The sequence below is a fragment of the Tasmannia lanceolata genome, unplaced genomic scaffold (assembly GCF_043159265.1).
Source record: "Tasmannia lanceolata isolate RefF3 unplaced genomic scaffold, GAP_Taslan_0.1 ptg000020l, whole genome shotgun sequence".
Classification (NCBI taxonomy): domain Eukaryota; kingdom Viridiplantae; phylum Streptophyta; class Magnoliopsida; order Canellales; family Winteraceae; genus Tasmannia; species Tasmannia lanceolata.
This window is the reverse complement of record NW_027518697.1, coordinates 18,009,311-18,023,617: the sequence shown is the minus strand read 5'-3', so window position 1 is coordinate 18,023,617 and position 14,307 is coordinate 18,009,311. Positions and strand designations below refer to the sequence as shown.

The 14,307-nt window shown below is 39.2% G+C and overlaps 2 protein-coding genes across 2 annotated transcripts in view; both read right to left on the bottom strand.

The window, feature by feature from the left end:
• Positions 1–1,873, bottom strand: part of LOC143855022 (S-adenosyl-L-methionine-dependent methyltransferases superfamily protein) — a 43,523-nt gene extending 41,650 nt beyond the window's left edge. Inside the window, exon 1 of the mRNA XM_077365178.1 lies at positions 1,652–1,873. Within this exon, the coding sequence (XP_077221293.1) occupies positions 1,652–1,742 (91 nt within the window). The 5' untranslated portion in view covers positions 1,743–1,873. The remainder of the gene's footprint in view (positions 1–1,651) is intronic.
• Positions 1,874–3,316: 1,443 nt separating this feature from the next.
• Positions 3,317–13,026, bottom strand: LOC143854026 (protein NUCLEAR FUSION DEFECTIVE 4-like). The gene is made up of 4 exons (XM_077363732.1): positions 12,637–13,026; positions 11,187–11,582; positions 9,880–10,319; positions 3,317–4,021 (listed from the first exon to the last, which is right to left on the bottom strand). Exons 1-4 carry the CDS (start codon positions 12,964–12,966, stop codon positions 3,535–3,537), a joined length of 1,653 nt encoding a protein of 550 aa, XP_077219847.1. The 5' UTR covers positions 12,967–13,026; the 3' UTR covers positions 3,317–3,534.
• Between the last annotated feature and the right edge of the window lie 1,281 nt (positions 13,027–14,307).

Below are 14,307 nucleotides of genomic sequence, written 5' to 3'. Positions count from 1 at the left end.
ATCACAAAATGGGGATCCTATCAACTTGTGCCAATCTAGGATAATAAGCTCATGAACTTGGTCTTCACCGTCGAGAAACGAAAGAAGGCTTCCATCTCCAAGCTTCAAGTGAGCCCATTTATTATTCCGACCTAAAAAAAGGTGATTCCTGAACAAGGCAGGCATTTCCACAGCCACTAGATTTCGCCATTCACAGACTCAATTTTGACCAGGTTCGGGGAGACTCATTGGCGTAAGTAAATAGAGAGAATGGTTCAATTCAGAGGATGTTTTCCAACCTCTGATGTGAAATCCTCCAACCATTCCTCCTGTACATCCCCGGAGTACTCAATTCCAAGGGCCTTCTGACTTCCGCCGAAGATGAGTCTAGCATAGTCCCCGCCTTCCCAGACACCATCTTGAATGATGAATGCACTTATAGTCACCATGTACTTCTAATCTCAACCAAAGAAGGTGGGGAAATAAACAAAGAACCTACCTACTTCAGGCAGTGAGTAGCTTCAAGCAAAAGAAGACTAGTTTAAACAAAAAGCAACAAAGGTTATGAGTTATGTTCTTTTTCTTCATCTTTGTCGTCGTCTGCTTCTTCTTCTTTTTCTGATGGTTAGAAACGGTTCAAAAATTTTGGTCAAGTAGTTCGATTTGGTTCAACTGCTTCAAGCATAACTAGTTAGAATTGGCCGTTCCCCTTTCTTTTTTTTGAAGTAATTTCCCTTTTCCTACTTCTTTTTCTTCTTCATCTCCTTCCTGCTAATTAAACCAGTTCGATTCATTCGAACTCCTCTTTCTTCTTCCTTCTAACGAGAGGGTTTTTGAGGGCTTCTTCTAAAGCCCTCAAAACTGAAGCTGAAATTTAAAACTTTGCTCATTTCCCAAACAATCCTCGAACATTTATAATACAACTCCAAAGGCATTTCACATGCCCGTTTCTATCATTTTCCCGTTTCTCATTTCCCCTTTGAGTTTTTTCACGTGTTTTACATTTCCGTTTCACGTTTCGCTTCTCGAATTCATTTTCCGACCTGGCAACTATGGGCTTGACGCCTAATTTCAACATTTGACTTTCTTACTTCCAGCACCCACATATTTTCACTTTCCACTTTTGACGTCCAAAATGCATAGAAATTTTTGAAGGATTTGAATGGTTTTTCAAAGTAGAATCAAAGACAGCACCAAACCAAACTAGCAAACCAAAGATGCCTACTCCCAGCAAACTTGATTCATATGATATTTGCCGAGCCCAAACCAAGCAAACGATCAACCAGGCAGCATAGTTGTAAGCTTTGAATAACAATTAACATACAACTGGGCTCTTGCCCCTTCACATTAATAAAATTTCATCATTCAATAAAAAAAGGATTAATATCACAATTTAACACATAAGATATGTACTAAATTCCATTTCAAAAAAAAAGATATGTACTAAATTAGGTAAAAAATTAAAATCCAGATTGATTAGGCAGTCTTGTTAAAATGTAGCTTAAACAACATGATAAATAATGGGTTTTAACCTAAGATTATTTATGGTATGGACAGTTCAAAAGTCTATGACAGCAGATTAAGATGAGCATAGAGCAATCATTGTTTTCTTTCTCTTCAAAAAAAAAAAAAGATGAGCGTAGGAAAAATACAACGAGTGAAGGGAAAATACCTGGTTGGCCACGGAGAGGAAGAAGGGATTTGCGAAGGATCGCCCAACGCAGAGAAGCCCTGGAAGGCAAAGATCGACTAGTATTTTCCATTTTTCTTCTTTCCTCTTTTCTCACCTTGTGGAGTTCGAAACCAAACCCTCCTAAAAAGGACGATTGAGTGGCAAGCACGAAGAGAAATAAGATGATGGATGACTCTGTTGCTTGTAAATTTATGAGGGCAACCCTCAGAATGCCACACCGCATTGCGAAAGAATGAAGTTGCTAAAAGCACGCTCAGGTGTGAGGGGGTGCTATTTGGAAAAACGTGCCATGATTTTATAGCCTTTGTTGCAAATAAAAAATTATTTATTGGGATTCCCTTCATTTTATTACAAATGAAACTTTCTGTATAGTTATTTTATATCTTATATACATAATTTTGTCAAGGAAAATGATATACCCACCCCTTCTTTTATTTGGGACAGCCCCACTATTGTTTTTATGACTATTCTTATGTAGGGATTTGCTAGGGTCCATCGCAAAAGGCATTTCGCAAAATGTTTGTTGCATAAGAGAGCAGCCACCTCATTAATAATGACAAAATCTGTTGGAAAGTGAGCCTGTGTGGCTGCCCTCTCATGCAACAGACGTCCTGTGAAATGCCATTTAACTTCTTCTTTTTTGTCGTTCCGATCATCTAGATCGAATTTCAAGAATTTCGGTTGAAAGTTCAAGAATTTTGATGAAAATAATGTCGTGGAAGGAATTTGTTGAGATTTCATTTAAGTGGGAATGAAAATGTTTCGGGTCGTTTCAAAGAAATTTAAAACCATGGTTATAAATACACTAGAGGGGGCTAGCCCAAAAAAGAAAAGGGGGTGAATATCACTTCCCTTTCTAGTTCCCTTATAAATGGGGTTGGATAACATGGATCCACTTCCTTGCAATTGTGTTTATGCAAGGTCACCCTTCATTTTAGCACATGGGATTTAAATATATGCAAATGTTCTACACGTTTTTTTTTCGTACGTAAGCTGAGATTGAACCTAAGACATCAAGGTTGAGAAACAAAGCCTCAAGCATTGACCCAACGCTTTAATATTATGAGGGATTCTGAACTCACAGGTGCCCTTGCACATTTGAGCTGAAAGGGCGCTCCCATTGGGTGAAAATCACCGGTGCATTGATAGGGAGGGCCCTTTCAGCTCAAATCTTCAAGGGCACCTGTGAGTGTAGAATCCCTCGTATTCTAACTCAACTCAACTAAGCCTTTGTCACAAACTAGTTGTGGTCGGCTAATGAATCCCTCATATTCTACCCATGGGAAAATATGCTTTAGTTTTGCGAGTAGTAAAAGACTCATTCGAGTTTACCTAACTAGACCCACTTGCGAATCTGAGTCAAGTTTCAAGTGTTTAAAACTAGCCCAAACCCAAATATTCTGCACATGGGGAAATATGCTCTAGTTTTGCGAGTTGTCAATGACTCATTCGAGTTTACTCTACTAAACCCACTTGCGAATCTTAGTCAAGTTTCGAGTATTTAAAACTAGCACTCGTCTGTCTGAGTCAAGTTTCGAGTGTTTAAAACTAGGTTTGGAATACCAAGATTTCTCAAATTAGCCATAACCATTTCTCAAATTAACCATAACCATTTCCATGAAAAGCCACCAAAACTTGCAAAAATTATGAAAGTTGATATAAATTCTCCAATTAAATCTTGACTCCAAAATTATATGGAACACCAGATCTGATCAATCAAGAAAAATGAAATTCTGCCCTAAGATGAGATCAAATACAGTTGAGAATCTCCATATCTAAATCAAGGCCAACAACACCGACCTCACTATTTACCTTACACAGTTACTCGTACAAAATGATACTGAATCAAAACAATTAACCCATCAACCTTTAATGGTTTCAGCCCCCTTCAACACTTTTTTTTCCGACTTCTTACTCATGTATATCTTCTTATACAAATTCTTAGTTCTAAATGCCAGCAAAACGTCGAACCCAAATCCAATAATGCACACAAGAGCCATGATCACGAACACAAGCCTGTAACAGTGAGCTCCGACGCACGTGTTTCCGCCTCCGTCCAACTTAGTCGCCTGAGAATCGTACAAGAACCCGGCAAGTAGACCAGAGAAGAGGAAGGAACCGAGGGGCAGATTTAAGATGAGAATGTTGTAGATGAGGCCATAGTATTTGAGGCCGAATAGTTCGGATGCTGTTGGAACTGTGACGGCGAGGCGGACACCGTAGCAAATTCCGACAACGATGGAGCCGATGTATAAAGATCCGGGCAAGGCTATGGCCATCACTGCGTACCCAACAGCCATTAGGATCTGAGAAGCTGCATTCCATAGAGGCCTTGGTGTTGCAGCCTTCCTGCAATGATAAAACATAAAACGAATGAAGAAAAAAAATAAAGGGAATAGGTTAATGATATGGGAAGTGATACACCCCCACCCCCCCTTTTAACAGAAATCGTTAACTTTTATGCTTTTGGAGTTAACGGTTGCTTCTCCACCCCTTCATAAAAGTCAACGAAAACTGTTAAAGCGGGGGAAAATATCACTGCCCTAATGATATTCTTATCTCAAGAATGGAAAAAATGGTGGGGATAAACAAAAAGGGCTCAAAAGATCATTGTTGTGCTACTAAACCTGATATAAAAAGTTGTTTATATACATCAAATATTCTGAAATATTTCACATGACATATCCTCAAATTCTAAAATCTAAAATAATAATTCAAAGTTCAACCATTCCTCATCATATTTTACTCACTAAATCATTAAATAAAAATTAGAGAGATCAGATAGAAAGTTTCCGTTTTTTTGGCCTTTGCATTGACCATTTTTTTTTGTTTTGAATAATTGGCCTTTGCACTGACCTTGTTCTTGAATTAGCAAGTGTTTGCAATTGGCAATTGACCTCACTTGCGAGTGTTTGTTCAGAGCAGTGTTTCAAAATGCAGATCCATGTTAAAACACGGGCAAAGCAAATCCTTGTCGACTCGGCATGTTGCGATCAAGTACTCGGTTAATGGGACTCCATCTATAAAGAAAGCTCTAGTCCCCTCTTCCCGCACCTAATGCTACTGGCACCCATAGAGAGAGATTTTGTTACGAACCCGATCCGGTTCGCAACGGAGTCAATCTTCTTAGAGGGAAGATCTGCCTGTTGACCCACTTCGAGATAAGGGTCGGTCCTCCAAAGGGTACAAAGTGCTCGTAATGAACACAGAGAACCAAAGTTTGTTTTACGTTCAAAGACGCCTTTTCACTATTCATTCTAGTTGTTAAATACATGAAGTTGAGAACGTCACTGGAAAAATCCTAACAACCAAATCTCCATAAACTCCTAACTAAAAGGCCAAAACACCTATCGAACTCCAACTAAGCAAGACTCCTATCTGACTCCAACTACTTGATCAAGCCTAATTTTAACTAAAGGACACTAGAGAATACTAAATAATTTCCACTTATTGACACCTCAGCACATCATGATTATCTACAACTTCATGCAACCTCATCCTAAATCTCCACCCAAATTTATGCGCGTATCAGATTTTGATGTCGAAGGGAGGATTTTTCATTAAGCTAAGCAACATGCAAGGGTAGAGAAAGCCTAAGGCACTTCCTGGGCTAGTTTGGTGCTCAAGAACACAAGGTTACCACTTTTGAAAGCTAAATAGGAAGACAGGTATGAAGTTTTTCTCCTCCTATATTGTGTTTTCTTTTGATTTTTTTTTTCTCCTCTAAAGATTACGACTTTATTAAGCAGAAATCAGATTACATTAACAAGAGCAAGGTGGGTCCCACCGATGTAACAATCATACGGAGCAAACCCAAAACCCTCTTTCAATACCCCATGCTGCAGCCCATCTCCCCTACCAGACTAATCGGCACAGGGTCGGCACCAATCTGGCAAACGATGGTACCGAGCTTGATGATGAAACCACAAACCTGTTGATGTTGATAAAGTTCCGGACAAAATAGCTGAATTTTGCAACCCTGATGTTTGACAGAGCTGTCCATTACAGCACTATCAGTCCTACAAGCATCTTACTACAGACTTGGCTCAACCAGACCGCCACCTCCCCTTCCCTATCTGCTCCTTGACGTATCTTAGCTAACAGCACACGTCTCTACACAAGATGAGAACAAGGATTTTTAAGAATCCTTGAATATGGCATTAACACGTCTCTGTTGTTGTTATGCTTTATCTGGTGGTAGGGTAAGTCCAATTACGATATATGGTTTGCGGGTTGCTAGGAATTTAGGGAATTGGGTAAGTACTTCCAATATGGGTATGGGTAGGAGTTAAAGGGTTCAATGTCAACAACCATTTGATTTAGATGAAGTTTGCTTAGAGTAGGAAGTTGGTGGTTTTATAAAAACCCATGTGCAAGGGTTGCTTGCACGATTTACTCTTACTTTATTGAAATCAAAGACTTTTCTTCTTTCTACTTTAGAGAAAGTTGATTTTACTTGTTCTTCGTGGATTTGTAGAACAGACCTTCATGGATTTGAAGGTCCATACGATCGGAGGTTGACAACGATCAACTCCAGACTCGTTCTTCGTGCTTCCGGTTATGCCATGTGGTATCAGGGCCCTTCTATGTTCCATGACTTCCCACGGAGAATGAGAAAATCATGCGACCGTGACGGTAGAGATGTTCAATGCTCTACAGATTACCGTTAATCAAATAACGGAGCAATTCACACGGTTGAATCCCATTGAGCGTGAGCAACCCCATATCGACGATGATGATTGGCGACGACACGCTCAAGCTCTACGAGTTCTACATCCCGGCCTTAGAGTTACGTATATTCCCGATGCTGACTACTCAAGCAAAGAGGAATTCAACAACATCGACCACCCGAGGCATGCCCGTGGTCGTGTTCCATAAGCTACAACTGTGATCACGGTTATCATATTAAGGTGGATTTGCCCGAGTTTAATGGGCAACTCCACATCGAAGATTTTCTCGGTTGGCTTGCAGCGATCGAGAAGATGAAACTTGTGGCTATCAAGCTTAAAAGAGGAGCTTTGGCATGGTAGGAGCAACTCCAACTCTCTCATATAAGAATGAGAAAGTGACTAATCCGGACATGGGCACGGATGCGGCATATCCTTTGTGAGAGATTTCTACCTATTGGTTATGATAAGGTACTCTTCCAGCAGTACCAAAATTGCAGACAAGGAAGCACATCAGTGCGGAATTACACGGAGGAGTTCTATAGAATATCGTCTAGGAACGATATTTCAGAGACCGAGACATAGCGCATAACACACTACTTCGATGGTCTTCGTTAGGAAATCTATGATCAGGTAACTCTTCATCTGGTTTGGACGTTATCTGAGATAGTGAAGATGGCAGAACGAGTTGAGACCATAATCAACTGCCAGGCCCAAAGGACATTTTTGTGAGTCAAGCCATAGTAGAAAAACTGTAGACTACAATTCCAACGGAGAAAAAGAAGGAGGTTCTCAATCCTCATGTTGGGGCAAGCAAACCTGCCCATGCATTCCTGACACGAGGAAGAGGAGGCGGAGATGTTCCTTTTACTTCGGCAACGACCCAAGTCACACGGCATGATCTGTATGAGTCACAGTTCGAGTGGCCATCATATGCTACAAGTGCAACCAATTGGGTCACAAATCCAATCAGTGTCTCCAAGGCGGTCGACGTACAATAAATGTAGCTTTTGGCGACGAGCATGAAGATGATGATCCGAAGCACTGTGATGTAGAGGAGCAAAATACAGAAGAATACCTCATCCTGACCATTTGTGCTCCCGAGCAATCCTTGGTTATACGTCGTGATATGTGCACATCAAGAGTAGAAGAGGACCCCAAAATTTTTCAGGTGAAGGGGAATCGTGTTTGACAACAAAGGAATCCCTTACCAAATCCAAGAAGAAGTGAATATATAAAAGTGTCAAAATGAAGAAAAAGAAGCTCGCCGAGTCCAATGCTAAGTACAATGCCGAGAAAGGCAAGTGTCGACGTGTTAGGATCTTTGAGGTTGGAGATGCTATGATGACATCACCAGTAAACTCGAGGTCGAGTTCTCTTCAAGTGGAAGGGACTGACGTAGCTTAGCTAACAACTCACGTCTCTCTACAAGAAGAGGATAAGGATTTTTAGAAATCCTTGAATATGGCGTCAAGTCATCAAAACGTCTCTGTTGATGTTACGGTTTCTCTGGTGGTAGGGTAAGTCCAATTATAATATATTGTTTGTAGGTTGTTCAGAGTTTAGGGAATTAGGTAAGTGTGTCCAATATAGGTATTGGTAGGAGTTTGGGGGTTCAATGTCAACCATTAGATCATGACAATGTATAGATTAGATAGATGGACTAGATGAAGTTTGCTTAGAGTAGGAAGTTAGTGGTTTTTAAAAAAACCCATGTGAAAGGGTTTTTTTGCACGATTTAGTCTTATTTTATTGAAATCAGAGATTTTTTTCTTCTTTCTTCTTTAGAGAAAGTTGACTTTACTTGTTCTTCGTGGATTCATAAACATTCGGAGGCCAACAACTATCAACCCTCGACTCATGCTTTGGGCTTCCGGCTACGCCACTCCTTTTGCTAATTTGTTGGCTACTTCATTCGTCGACCTTGACGTAAGGCTACTTCGTTTGCCAACCTTGACGTAGGAACAATGTACAATCGATAACGGCAAAGACAATCTGATCAAAACATTACGGTGAATAATCGTGGGGCCTGAAAGCTAACCATGTTCGGAGGGAAATTCCAAGAAATAAGTGAAAGAACACATTGAAACAGACTTTTCATAATATGTTTTGATCGCCTAAAAAACAAGCTCCTTTAACCGTGTATTGGCTTCCTTTACATTTGGTAACGTTAAGAATAGGAAGCAGCTCGCTTTACATTAGGAGGCGATAGAATTAATAGAAACTTCTACACTTGGTCATCCACGCATTAAATAAAAGAAACAAAAGCAACTAAATGGGATAAAAAGGCAATAGCTAAGCTAACTTGAGCTACATGCCACTTCTAACTAATCTAATTAAGGGTATTGCTAATCCTAATAACTAAGAAAGGAGACTTCATATCAGGTTCGTTGCCCTTTTGTGGTGAATTACAATTGGAACTATCTTATTCTAAGCTGTATAAAAATAGTACATTATTGAATAAAACTATTTCTAAAGTTACTAACAGCAACTATTGCGAAATAGAACTAGTAAAAGTTGCAAATAGAAACTAGCTAAGGTAAGTAGTGGAAAATGACTTTAGATGAAAAATGGAAATATACTAAGATGGAAATAGAATTTGCTAAATTTGCAAAAATCGTATGCTTGATCTTCTCTCTCATGCTCAACTTGGTGGGATTGACATGAGGCGTCAATCTTAGAGCCGATCCAATAAAAAATAAAAATAAAAAGCCTCAAGACTTTAAAAATTATAATAAAAGGGCAGTGATAAATCGACTCCCCATGTGTCTATCTCTCTCCTCTCTCTCTCTCTAACCCAGAGGAGAGAGAAAGACACATGGGGAGTCGATTTATCAATTTGGGGAGTCGATTTATTACTCCCCTAATAAAATCACGATTAAATTAGGAAGATGGGTTCGGGTTGCTCAAAGCCTCAACCCTAACCAAACCTTAAATTAAATCAGGTTGGCTTTTCTCAACCCTAACCACGCCCAAGGAAATGCCAACCCAACCATAGCTGAAATAGGGTTGAACCTGTCATGTTCAAGTTGAGCCCGGCCCAAGTTGAATCCCCTACTTTGAATAGAATCTAACCAATAAGAGACTCGAACAGATCCTGATCAAGACTTATAAGTGGATCCAATTCGATTTGGTTCCACTCACCCCCTGCAAATATCAGAGTTTAGATAAAACGAGAGTAAAGAAAATCAACCACAAAGGGCTTATCAAGATACTGCATCAGATCCACATGTGCCAAACATGGGCACAAAAAGTAGCAGTTATGAAACAGCCTAACAGTCTTCTTAGCTGCCATACTAAAAGGCACACTACAATAACAACTTGGGGCCTATGTGAGGTCAGGTGCGCCCGAGTAGGCCGATATTCCTAACCCTCTAATATATTGGGTTCCTAACCCTCTAGTATATTGGGTTTAAAATCGACGGCAGATCATTTCATAAATAAGAGGGCCCCACATAATGTGCTAAACCAAAAGGAGAATTTCACTACACATACCATATCACCCAAAAGAATCAGAAGAGTAAGAAGAGGAGGGCTTACTTGATGAAATACTCTGAAACCGAACCGGAACCGATCCGCCCAAAAAATCCCCAGATGCTAGTGAGCGACACGAACATGGAGACATCCACATACCCAAGCGCTAGACCCATCTGTCCCATATTGTTCATCACAGCCAATCCAGTCCCTACCCCGCAAAGGAAAGACACGAACAAAACCCAGAAATCCACAGTCCGTATTGCTTCCAAAATCGTGTGATCTTCTCCAATTTCAGGCTTATTCTTCTCCCTCTCTTCCACCAAACCCAAATCCCCCACTTCCATCTTCTTTTCTTTTTTCACCAAACCCGAATTTTCCCCAATCAGAAGCGGCTGACGAATCTGCCCTTCCACATCTGATCCACACCTTCTTGATTTCCACGCATTGTAAATTGGAACCCCCAATGGTACCGCCATTAAAACCAGAAGCCCCACCGCAAAGACCTGCGATAATACCAAAAATGTCACAGCACTCACACTAACCTGTTGAAGTATAAATAATTCAAGAGTTTTGCTAACAAGTGCCCTAAGAGCACTAGTTAAGCATCATTTATATGTTGAATTCACATACTTTTGAGGGAAAAAATCTCAAAATATGTGTTAAAGTATCAAAGTATGAGTAAATTCAACATCCCAACGGCAATTTAAAGATACTCAACTAGCCCACTTAACAAAATCCATAGTTAAATAACACCAACTCTAACAACTTAAGCTTTGCGAGTAACAACTTAAGCTTTTAAAGTATCAAAGTATGAGTAAATTCAACATCCCAATGGCAATTAAAAGATACTCAACTAGTGCACTTAGCAAAAACCATAATTAAATAACACCAACTCTAACAACTTAAGTTTTTGGAGTAATTGCTTGTTTCTCATTGTATCAGAGGATTCAGAGCTACTTCAGTTGCGTTCAAAACCCAACAACTCCTTGATATTAAAAAACACCAACTTCATTAGCTTAAGCTCTTGGACTAATTAGTTGTTTCACATAATCTTTTTATAAACACATGCCTAATTGATGTTTTGTGAGAAACCAAAGAAATATAACATCTCTCATGCCCTGTTTGGATTGCAGGAAAAATATTTCTTGAAGAAAATTTTTTCTTAGAAATTTTTTTTGTTCTCACAATTCAGTGGAAAATGATAAAATTTAGGGATAATAATAACATTATAAAACATGAACTGTGGCCTGTAGGGTTCAAGTTACCTTTTACCTTGCCTAATCAAACAATAGAAAAACATAAAATGTTGGAAAAGTTTTTCTTTTCAAAAAAAAAAATCTAGTAATCCAAACAGGGCCTCAAGCTTTCACCTGTGACAAACTCCGTCCGTGCTTTCCTGAGACATCAAACAGTAACAAATAGACTGCAATTACAATGGCAACAATACTAAAGAATGAGAAATAACGGGATTCCTCTGTTTCTTCCCCTGTTTCAGCCCCCTTATTATCAATTTCTCGAAGAAAGACTATCGCCGTTAAGCAAACAACCGCAGGCACAATGGCAAGCATCAGCAGAAAAGAGGCCGGACTGTCCGAAAAGACTGCAGAACAAATATCGGTGAAAATTGCAGTGCTGAGTCCGATAAAACCCTTCAAAATACCCGAAACAGGTCCTCTGTTCTTACGAAAATTCCTCATGCATGTTACTAAAACGGCTGTGTTCATCCATGTCGTGCTGTTGCCTCCCATACACAGGAAAATGCACATCTGAAACAAAAGAAAGGGACCCATTAAAGATTTTGAAGGCTTTGTTAGTTTGGTTGGTGTTGGTGCAGAGAGATTTATACAGAGAGGTATGGTGTATGTGCTTTTTTACACAGGAAATTGCATAACTGAAGCAAAAGAAAAAGAAAAGGACCCATATAAAATTCGAACCCTCTGTTAGTTAGGTTAGTATTGGTGCAGAGAGATTTACACGGAAGGCAAGGTAAATGTGCTTTTTTACATAGGAAATTGCACATATGAAGCAAAAGAAAAGGACCCATCAAAGAATCAAACTTTCCTTTAGTTGGGTTAGTGTTGGTGCAGAGAGATTTCCACGGAAAGGTAAGGTGTATGTACTTTTCTATACGGGAAATTACACGTCTGAAGCAAAAGAACAGGATCCATAAAAAATTCAAACTCTCTGCTAGACTGTTAGTTGGGTTAGATTGTCAGTCTGTTAGACTGGTAGTTGGGTTAGAATTAGATGATTACTGTTGGTGCAGAAAGATTTACACGGCAAGGTAAGGTATATGTGCTTTTTTACACCGGAAAATGCACGTCTGAAGCAAAAGAAAAGTAGCCATCAAAATTGAAATTCTCTGTTAGCTTGGGTTTGTTTAAGATTACGACAATTGATTGTAAGACACAAATCAATTATTGGACTCAAAATTGTGCTTAAATTTGAGTCCAATAATTTGAGTCAAAAGAAAAGTAGCCATCAAAATTGAAATTCTCTGTTAGCTTGGGTTTGTTTAAGATTACGACAATTGATTGTAAGACACAAATCAATTATTGGACTCAAAATTGTGCTTAAATTTGAGTCCAATAATCGGTGCAGCACTCACAATCGGTTTTCAGAATCTTAAGATTTTGATAACATTGAGAATCGATTATGAGTCCCAAAGTGATTATCGGACTCAAAATCAAACATAAATTTGAGTACAATAATCAGTTTTGGACTGGTTCTAAAAATAAAAAACAAACAGTTCCTTCGTGTTGGTGACTAGAGATTTACACGGAAAGCTACCATGTATATACTTTTTTTTTTAAATTTTACCTGCCAATAAGGGAGAGGGTGAATTCTCTGACTAACAACGAGCCATTGCACACCATAACCAATAAAACCTTCAATAGAACCGATGAGTAGAATGACCGGAGTAGGTAGCCTGTCGGAGGAAAGTCCGGCGAGGACTCCGAACGCTTTTCCGACGTCTTTCGCAACTGAGAGATTGTTAAGTTGGAGTTGGGTCAGAGACATAAGAGTTTTCAGTGCATCTGAATAGTTAGAAAAAGTGTAATTGTTGCCGGAAATTGATTGAACCCATATCGCAGTTACAAAACCCAACCATTTTCCGGTAGGGGACATAGGAGAAAAAAGGACTCCCATTGAAGAAAGTAGTAAGGGAAAGGTTTCTGAAGAAAGTAGTAAGGGAAAAGACTCCCATGGTTTTCTATTTATATGCGATTTTGTTTTGTCGGTTTCTGATTAAAAAATTGGAAGAAAGAGACGTTTGGCATGGGGAGTAACGAGGGTAATTACTGAAAGTGGGGTGGAAATATCAAGTTTAATTGGTATTTTACGTTTTTTACGGCCACTTGTATACTTCGTTTCTCGCACATTGTACGCGCGTTTGTCCCGGTTGTTGTAGGGAAGACTCCGACATTGAAAGTTTGAAGCAGAACGGTATTGAAGACAAGTGATTTTGGACCGTTAGATTTGATCGGCACGTAATGCCTTGCCGTTGGATTTTGCATGATGGACAGAAAATTACGTAAGAGAAAAGCGAGAAGCAAGAAAGTAGCAGCAGGAATGATTTAACTAATGTGGGTGTGGGACCCACTAATTACTGTCAATGGTATGGCGCATGCATAATGCATTACTACGTCACCCATGTGGGACCCACACTGATAAAGAAAACTATATCAATTCAACGATGAAGGGATTTTTGTTTATAAAATCCTAATTTAGTAGTTTTTTCTAGAAATACTATAATGAGGAATGGTAAAATTGGGGAAATGACTAAGAAAAAAAAGGCATTGTACGGCGCGTGCGGGGGATTGTTTTCTAAATTACAAATCAAGAGCGCATATGATAAAAATGCCCATATTCTCTCTCTCTTCCTATCAAATCACCTTTCTTACAATCATTACCTTTGCACTACAAGTCCCAAAACCCACCTTTTTTCCTCTTCTCCCACCTATGTTTCAAAAATCCTAAAACCTCCATTGTTGAAACAGAAATCCACCATTTTTAGATGCCAAAAGCTCCATTCCAATGCACAAAACCTTCTTTTTAAATGCTAAAGCCTTCCTTGCATTGCACAACACCTTCATTTGCAACAACTATTGCACAAAAACGTTATTTGAATCCGAAATCGCAAAATGCTTCACTACAAATCACCATTTCATTGCACAAAGCCTCAATTCCATGGAAAAAGTGTATTTCTCGCCCTCTCCCTTCTTTCCATTATAAGGCATGTTTACAAACTTGAATGAAGGTTCTCCACGTTAAACCACTGTCTTTCATTACACAAAGCCTTCAATCACAATGTAATCACATTTAAATTGCTTTAAACACTTTCTAATCATTGTTATTTTACTGTAAACCACTATTTTCGTAAGATAAACCACTATTTCACTACGATAAACTACTATTGAACGACCATTAAATGAGTATTTATAAGTGGTTTATATAGCTTCTGCTGTTTACGCAATCTAAACCACTACT

What these genes read in the sequence shown, in the direction of transcription:
- LOC143854026 (XM_077363732.1), bottom strand. Translation starts at nt 12,966, where the DNA reads ATGGGAGTCCTTTTTTCTCCTATGTCCCCTACCGGAAAATGGTTGGGT. An exon ending in ACCCTCTCCCTTATTGGCAG is followed by an intron (nt 11,583 to 12,636) that starts GTAAAATTTAAA and finishes CTTTTGTTTCAG; the next exon opens with ATGTGCATTTTCCTGTGTAT. An exon ending in GTTTCAGAGTATTTCATCAA is followed by an intron (nt 4,022 to 9,879) that starts GTAAGCCCTCCT and finishes TTATCATTGCAG; the next exon opens with GAAGGCTGCAACACCAAGGC.